At 37.8% G+C, this 8,531-nt stretch overlaps 1 protein-coding gene across 3 annotated transcripts in view; it reads right to left on the bottom strand.

Moving 5' to 3' along the window:
* Positions 1-246: 246 nt before the first annotated feature.
* Positions 247-8,531, bottom strand: part of NTRK3 (neurotrophic receptor tyrosine kinase 3) — a 378,302-nt gene continuing 370,017 nt past the window's right edge. The window contains exons 16-18 of one of the 3 annotated variants that reach the window (XM_007446033.1): positions 7,426-7,467; positions 3,613-3,771; positions 427-612 (exon numbers count right to left, since the gene is read on the bottom strand). In XM_007446033.1, the coding sequence (XP_007446095.1) occupies positions 427-612; positions 3,613-3,771; positions 7,426-7,467 (387 nt within the window). Of the gene's footprint in view, positions 613-3,612; positions 3,772-7,425; positions 7,468-8,531 lie in introns of all 3 variants that reach the window. The other 2 variants (XM_007446035.1, XM_007446034.1) reach the window with 2 other exon arrangements.

The raw sequence follows: 8,531 nt of genomic DNA on the forward strand, positions 1-8,531 counted from the left end.
AAGCACGGGCCACAGCCTGCGTCTAAGGGAAGTTTCAACTGCATTCATAATACTTAAGATTTGCTGAGTTGTTGTTACAGTCTTGTGGTTTGTGTATCAGCAGCCTCTCTGTGCATTAGAGAAGAGGTTATCTCTCTGTAGATATAGATAGATAGATAGTTAGATATATAAATATATATATTATATATATATATATATATATATATATATATATATATATATATATATATGCCAAACTCACTTACAGGGTTTTTATTCTTTCTTTTTTTTTCAGTGTTGTATGTGTAGCAGGCACTTGAGTTTATATGAAGATGTTTGCTTCAGTCAAGGATGGAAGAAAAGAGTCTGTGCAGTGGAAAAGAAGGGGTGTGAGGAGGCCGGGAGAGAAGAGGCAACAGAATATGAATTCATGACCACTGGCCACCACTAGCCAAGGATGTCCAAGTAGATGGGGGTGGCTTTCCCCAGAGCATGGAGGATTTTGTAGATCTCCTTGATGTTCAGCCGCTGCTGCGGTTCCCTCTGCCAGCACCCCAGCATGACATCGTACACCTCTTTGGGGCAGACTCGGGGCCTCTCCAAAACACGACCTTGGGTGATGCACTCAATGACCTGAAAAAGGGAGCAGAACAGGGAAGTCGTCACCAAAGCTCAGCCTTGGCCCCCTGTGGCTCAGGCGCAGCAGAAGGCAATGACTTCCCTGATGAGCTTCAGTGCAGAGGCCGGGTACCCTCCTGAGGCTGGGCTGGAGACCAGAGTTGCTCGTCTGTCCTGTGCATGGGTTCCAAGGGCCATGATCCAGCACTGGCTGGTCCAGCCCACTGCTGCCCTCTATTCTCCATCTCTTAGGCCAGGCCTCCGACTTCCACAGACACTCTTCCTTTCACTTCTCTCTTCCTCTCTAGTCCTGAATCTTATCTAGATGACTGAGCTGCATTCATTTCCCACTTGGCAGTGGGGATTGGCATCTGACCTGTCCCACCCCCTCTTAGGAGCCTGCATGATTTTGAAACCCCCTTGAAGGAGCTCTGCCCCTCCATGCCTCCCACTTCCTGTCAAGCTCCCCTCCCAGGCACAGCCTCGGTGCACACGTGATGCTTACCTCTAAGCCATTACACAGGTCCCTTCCTCAGTGAGGCGCATCCTCCCTTGCTCTTTGCACTAAACCATGTATTCTGTTTCTTGAAAAGTCCTTAACACTAGGACTAACCACCTGATTCACCACTGCTCAGCTGGGTGTCCAGAGAAAGTCAATTAACCTCATAGGATCTCAGCATCCTCACCTGTAAGATGGGGATCAAATGTCTCCCTTGACCACCTCCTAAGACTGCTGTAAGAACCAAATGAGGCCAGGGAAAGGGATTGTATGAGCCACTGTACCAAACGGGAGGCCATAGGGAGGAGTACGAAGAAAGCAAATAACGTACAACTGGACCATCCCCAGCTGGCCCCTCAGGACCAAGTTCAATTCCAATTCCTCAAAAAGATTTCTTTGCTGACACTGTGAGTTTTCAAGATTCTATCTTACAGTTCTCAGGTTATTTTAACTTCTGCCTAACTCTCCCACTGTAACCTTGGGCAACTTATGTACCCCAAACCACAGTTTCCTCATTTTGAAGACAGACCGTGATGATAAAATCACACAGAATTTTCTCTAGTAGAGTGTGTGAAAAATGTTATTTCCCTCTCTTTGCCCCCATTAATCTGTATGTAGTGTTTATCTCCCTAGGCTGCCCCCAACAGCGCCTTGTCTGGAGTGTGGGCTCATGTCACTCTGACTCTGAGATGGCTTGTTAAACAATCACTGTGTTAGCACTTTCCTGGTCCTGGTCACCCCCGAGTCTGCCACGGCCCACTAGGCTCTGTTCTTCGCCAGCCTGAAAGGTCTCCAGCTGCTCCTGTCCCGTTTTTATTTGAACCCTGTCTCCACCTTCCATTACCTTCACCTCCATGAAAAGGGGTCCAGTTCAAACTGCAGTAGCCGCTGCCTAGTGCTAAGATCAAAAGCACTGAAGGGTGGTGTCTCCTCCAATGTGGGGCTCTCCAGTTTGTCAATTTCAATAGAGAAACTCATTATCAGTGACTGTCAGGACTTCACTGCTGGGGCTGGTAGAGTGGAAGCGGTGGCTGGGGGTAGGAAGCCCATCTTCAAGGCCGGTGCCTTACCAAGCAGTGTCAGAGACGACCACAAGAGCCCCGTTAGCTACTCTAAGGCAGTTTAGGTATCCAGGACACATCATCTGCTGAGACCAATAGAACCCTCAGCCCAGATTCCCCTCTTTACTAGGGCAACCAAACTACATAGGGGCTGTGATCAGGGTGCCTTGTGTGCCTGAGTGCATGCAAATGTGCCAACACGTGTACACAAGCATGTGTATATATGCATGCATGCATGTGTATGTGTGTGTATGTTTACCACTACCCCCTACCCAGGAAAACAATAATTTTTTAAAGCATCATAACAAATGAGTTCTGATATACACACTTAAATTTTTTTTAAAGGTCGTCAAAATATTTTTTCCTATTTTGGGAAATGTGGCCAGGACCCATTCAGTTTGCAAATGACGAGATGTTACAAATGTAATGAAATGCCTTCTTTTCAGTCTTTGACATTTAATTAATTAAACGGTCAGGGTATAGGAAAGCAAAAATGAACATAGCTTCCAAGAAGAGAGACACTTTCTGGAATATTCAGATAGGATTCTAATATTAAAAGGTCCTCATGTTCATGTTTTCCCAGAAAACAGAAGACCATAAACTGCAATCTTTTATAGGTCTGCTGGGTTGGGAGACCAAGCCCTTTACTGTCTACAGACTGGACTGAGTTCCCTGGGATGACACAATGGCACTGAGAAGCATCTTGCTTTGGACCACGGCCCAAGCCTTCTCCAGGCTGATGCTTTCACCTCTGGCCAGTCCATTCCAGAACCCCAAGCAGCGCCCCTTCCTTTGTCCTGAATTTCAACAAGTGTTGGTGTGAAGAGTACTGAGTTAATATAGGCTAATGTGCTTAGGAAAATGCCTGGCACTAAATGTTAGCTATTATTAAATTTGATGACTAGCATTTTTTATTAATATTGTAAATCAAAAGTATAAAATACATAATGTGTATATTATTACATTTACTGTTATGATTCATCTTATTCCTGGAAGTCCACACACAGCTCTATCGGTAACATGAAATTTGCCTTCCCAGTTCACCTTCCTGCACATCTCTGGGCCTGGTCTACCTAAAGCCTTTGGGGACCCAGATGACTTGGGCATAGTAGGTGTTTCCACAAGATGGCACAATTGAAAAACTCATAGTTGTTTTTTGTTTTCACTTTCTGTCTTAGTGAAACATTTGTGAGTTTTAAGTGTAGCAGAGCAAACAGAACCGTGACTTGCATCTCAATTTCAACATCTAATTTCATGCTCTCCTGAAAATCACAGCACATTTCCTACAGCTATAATTTTTTTTCTACCAAGAAGGTCTCTCCTTCTGCTTCTGCCAGCATTTGCTCTGCTGGCTCCAAACCCCACCTAATGTTTTACACACTCTAAGTGCTGGCCTGAGATGTCTCTTATCAGCCTTCCTCCAAATCAAGGTTCCCATCTGTCCCCTTTCTGTACCTCTGTGTTTGAGAGCTGGAACCATGGCTGTTTTCCATAGGTGAAGATCTCCCAGAGAATCACCCCAAAGCTCCACACATCACTTTCCGTAGTGAACTTCCGGTACATGATGCTTTCAGGGGGCATCCAACGAATGGGGAGCATGGTGTGTCCTCCCACCTAAAAGGGGTCGAGACAGAAGCACACACAGTGACCAGATTGCCAGAATCAGTCACATCAGTCTGCACTCTTCATAGGCAGATGCCCTCTTGATGCATCTTATTCTAAGATAACCAAATGTGATGCAACTTTTGTGACAGGCGTGGGGGGCCAGTGGAGATAAGCCTACGATACCACAGGCAGCTAGAGTAGCAATTAGAGATAACACCTAAGGGAAGGTATGTTCCTTGGCATGGAATATAAAGAAAGATTACAAGATGATTTGAAGTGGGAGAGAAGATTTCAGAATCTGGTACTACAATCAAATCTAACCTTCAGAGGGAGTCCAGAGGGAAGTCACAGAATCACTGAGCAAGGCTACCAAGTATCAGAGTATTTGCAGATACTAGGTTAGACTCCTTGGCCAAGGAGGTTAAAGCACAGCATGGTCCATGTGCATCTAATCTGTATTACTATGACTTTAGCTTTATCTGACAATCTTGAATTTCTCACTGCTACTTAGAGCTCAGTGTTCCGAGTGAAGGGGATAGGGAAGTTCAAAAGTACGAAAGACCACATGCTAATGAGAAATCAGGTGGACCAGAAGAGAATTCACAACCGTTCTTAGCAAGATCTCAAAGGCCAGTAAGGAAAGTGTTTTTTTTTAAATAGCCCGAGGAGGACATCAGCCACCTGTGGGTTTACAGATCTGACAGCCAAGGGCAAGAGGAAGTGACTGACATTCAGGGTACACTTTCCTGAGAAAAAACATTAGGGAAATCCTCACTGCCCAGGAGGTTAGAGATATTATTAGCGTAAGTGGAAGAAAATTCACAGCATGTTTTAGAACTCAGGAGCTAACTGTATCATTCATAAATAGAGCATCAGAAATGGGAACTTCTGGCTAATACATGAAACTTGTTGGAAAACTGCTTTCGACTGATAGAAAAAGCTCTCTGTAAATGTCCTGACGAACTATTGGTATTAATCAAAGTTCTCATTTTTATGATGGGCCAGTTGGAGGAATTATAATCATAAACACTTAAGAAAGAATGACTTGTTGGCGATGGGCAACCTTGTTTCTAAAAAAAAAAAAAAAAGAGATCATGTTTGTCTTATCCACTTGAAGTATTTTAGAAGATAAATGATAATATGGATTTGCAGAAGTTGTTTTCAACCTGGGATTTTATAATCAAGGTAGCTCTGTATCAAATGTAAAGACAAATGAAGATGTTTCTTTCAGACAAGCAGACTCAGAAAGTGTACCACTCATAGCCTTTGAGAAAAACAAAGAAGAAAAAATTGAGGATGTACTCCAGAAAAATGGAAAAAGAATCTAAAATATACGATGACTTGGAATACAACAAACAGTGCAAAGCAAATAAGCCACAAAAAACACAATTTAAATCTAAATAATGGTCACTAATGTGGTAGTAAAATGTAATATAATTACTAATAAATGATTTCTGTAAAATAGAGGCATAAAGTAAATAATAATAGTAATAATACAAATAGTACTATCACTGCTATTATTAACAATATTCTGGAATGAAACTTCCAGATAATTTCAACAATAAGTGCACAGACGAGTAAGTAGGGAAATAATCAAAAGTCTGATAAGGGCTCTGTCTTTTAGAAGGAAGGGCAAGGGAGCTTACAGAAAATCATCAGTTGTTGACTATAACAGCTTAAATTTAAATGTGCTTGCTAAAATTTGTTAAATTAGCTTCTAAAAGAATAGAAATAGTACATATAGCTTCCAAACCAGTTTCAGGAAAATAGAACCAAAAATCTCTAACCAATACCAAAAAGACTACAAAAAGGGGGAGGGATAATACCGAATAGCACAAAATGAAAAAGAAGTTTAAATAATATCACTATAAACAATAAGAATTAATGGGTTATATATGATACCTCTTAAATAAGAGAAACATTTACGTTAAAAAATCAAGATGCATGTTATCTAGAAAAGACATATTTAAAAGGAAATAACAGAAAATACTGAAAATTTTGAAAGAATTTTGAAAATACTGAAACTTTTGAAAGAATACAAAAATATAACAAACAGTAAAAAAAATTGAATATACAATGTGTATAATATTCACTATACATAATAATATATGACAATATATAATTGAATATGTAATATATATTGAATAGATAATATTCAATATGTGTAATATACATTGGAAATATAATTCATATATAGTATATTGAATATATGTCATATATTCAATATAGAACATATCAAAATTGAATGCATATATGAAAAAATTTCAGAAAGCCAAGAACTAAATGGATACAAAGTGGTCTATATTATATTTGAAGATGGTAAAATCCGCCATTATGAAAATTATGAACTTTTTTGCTCCAATTAAGATAGCAACAAAAATGTATAAAAAGTAAAACAGGTTATAAATAAAGGAAAACTAACAAAGCTACAATTACAATGGAAAATTAAAACACTTATTTTGCAAAATGATAGATCAAGAAGACAACAAAAATAAAGATACGTTTAAAAAATAAAAATAATGAGTTTTAATGGATATATATGAGTGATGCATGTATATTTCAGTCTCCTGAGAAAGTTGCATATTATTTTCAATTATCTAAAAGGCGTTTATAAAAACCAATCACATATTATCCTCCCAGGAACTCTGAAATTCCAAGAGAAGAAACAAAGTAAACATAAGGTAAAAATAAAAGAAGAAAAGCCATTCTTTCAAAAGATGCCCGAAATTACCAACACCCTTTCCTGATTAAAAGCCCTAATTCATTAGTAATAAAAGGTAACTTCCTGTATTTAATATACTAAATATCATATTTACTGATAAAACACTGAAAGCATAGAAGGTATCTTCTATTACTGATTTTATGCAATACTTTTCAGGTGGCCCTAGCCACTACAATAAAGCAGGAATAAAAACAAGGTAAAAATACTGAAAAGGAGGAGTCAAAACACCATTGTTCGCATATGATATGACAGTTCAAGACAATTAGCTAAAAAGCAATTAGAACCATTATATGATTTAGTGAGCTACCCAGACATGAAGTGAATATACAAAAATCAGACTATTCTCATGCACTAGTAAAATGACTTCAAAATTCAATAGAAAATAAACATGCTCATACATTAGCAACAACAACAAAATGTTTAAGATTCCTAAGTATAGCCTTAGCAGAAAATATACAAGGTCTATGTAAAGAAAAGTATTGAAAAACATAAAAGAAGATCTGAATACATGGAAAGATTGTCTTTTCCTTGGATAGGAAGACTCAATATCATGAACCTCCCATTCTTCCCTAAAATTAATCTAAAAATTCAACACAATCTAAATAAAACCTTCAATGGAATGATATATGGAAACTGACAATATGATACCAAAATTCATCGAGAGGAGTAAATATTTGATTAAAAAATAACTAACATATACTTGAGATAGAACAACAAGGGATATTTGCTGTATCAGATAGCATAACGTATTATCAAACTACAGGAATGAACACACTGTGTTACTGGCATAGGAATAGACAATTTCACTGATCAATGGAACAAAATAGAGTCCAGAAGCAGACCCATGTATCAATACTGGAATTTAATATGTGAAATGATAGGTTAGTAATCAGTGTTGGGACAATGAACTATTCATTTAAAAAGTACACTTAGATACCTACCTCACACCATATACAAAAATCATTTCCAGATGGATTAAAGAGCTAAACATAAAAAACAAAACAATAATCATATTAGAAGAAAACTTAGAAAAGTATTTGGATAACCTCAGGAGAGGAAGGCCTTCCTAAATAAGACACATGTTCAAGGAGCCATAAAGGACAGAATTCAGAGATACCACTGGTATAAAATTCAATACTTTTGCATGGCAAAATACAAAATAAGCATAGTTAAAAGACAAATGACAGAGAAAATATTTGCAATATAGGTAACAAGGAATTAAAATCCATATATTATAAAGTGTTTCCTTAAATTAGTTAAAAACAAGAAATCCAACAGAGAAATGAATCAAGGGTAAGAGTAGATGATTCACAAAACAGCTACACATGGCCACAAACACATGAAGAAATGTCAAAACAATAAAAGACACATTTTTTTAATCTTATGTGGGGAAAATGAAGAGACTGGTATTTTCCAGTGCATGAGATGTCCTGAGGAAGAGTTATTCCTTGCTAAGACTGGGGTAGCCTTTTTTGAGGGCAGCCTGGCAGAATCTGTCCACACTAAAGATGTTAAGTGTCTTTTAATCCAGCAATTTCACTTCTAGAAGTCTTGGAAAAATACTTGCTCATGTAAGCAAAAATACTTCGTTGAAGATATTTTATTTCATTGTTTTTGAGGGCAGCAATTTGTTCATCATTAAATGTATATGCAGCAGTTAAAAGGAATACAGTAGAGTTATGTAGAGTGATATGTCAATACGTCTAGGATATAGCAAATGAAAATGCAAAACATTAAAAATATATATTAGCATTCTCACTTATGTAAAAAGCTGTTTCCTTTAGTCATATGTTTATTTTTTTCTTTTATTGTTTAAAATTTTCAAATGTGGCACATGATTATGATAAAATTACAAACAGCATAGAAATACATACTATGGTTTAAAATAAATGGAATTTTCTCTTTGGTCGGTTCTCACTCTCCTTTCTAGAGAAAACCACTGGTTTAATGGCTATATTTCTGGACCTTTTCTATGCATTTACAGAGTTATATAATACATTATTGCCTTTTAATATATTTGCTTATGCATACACATTTTTTTTTTTTT

This window comes from Lipotes vexillifer, unplaced genomic scaffold (assembly GCF_000442215.2).
Source record: "Lipotes vexillifer unplaced genomic scaffold, Lipotes_vexillifer_v1.1 scaffold495, whole genome shotgun sequence".
Lineage (NCBI taxonomy): Eukaryota > Metazoa > Chordata > Mammalia > Artiodactyla > Lipotidae > Lipotes > Lipotes vexillifer.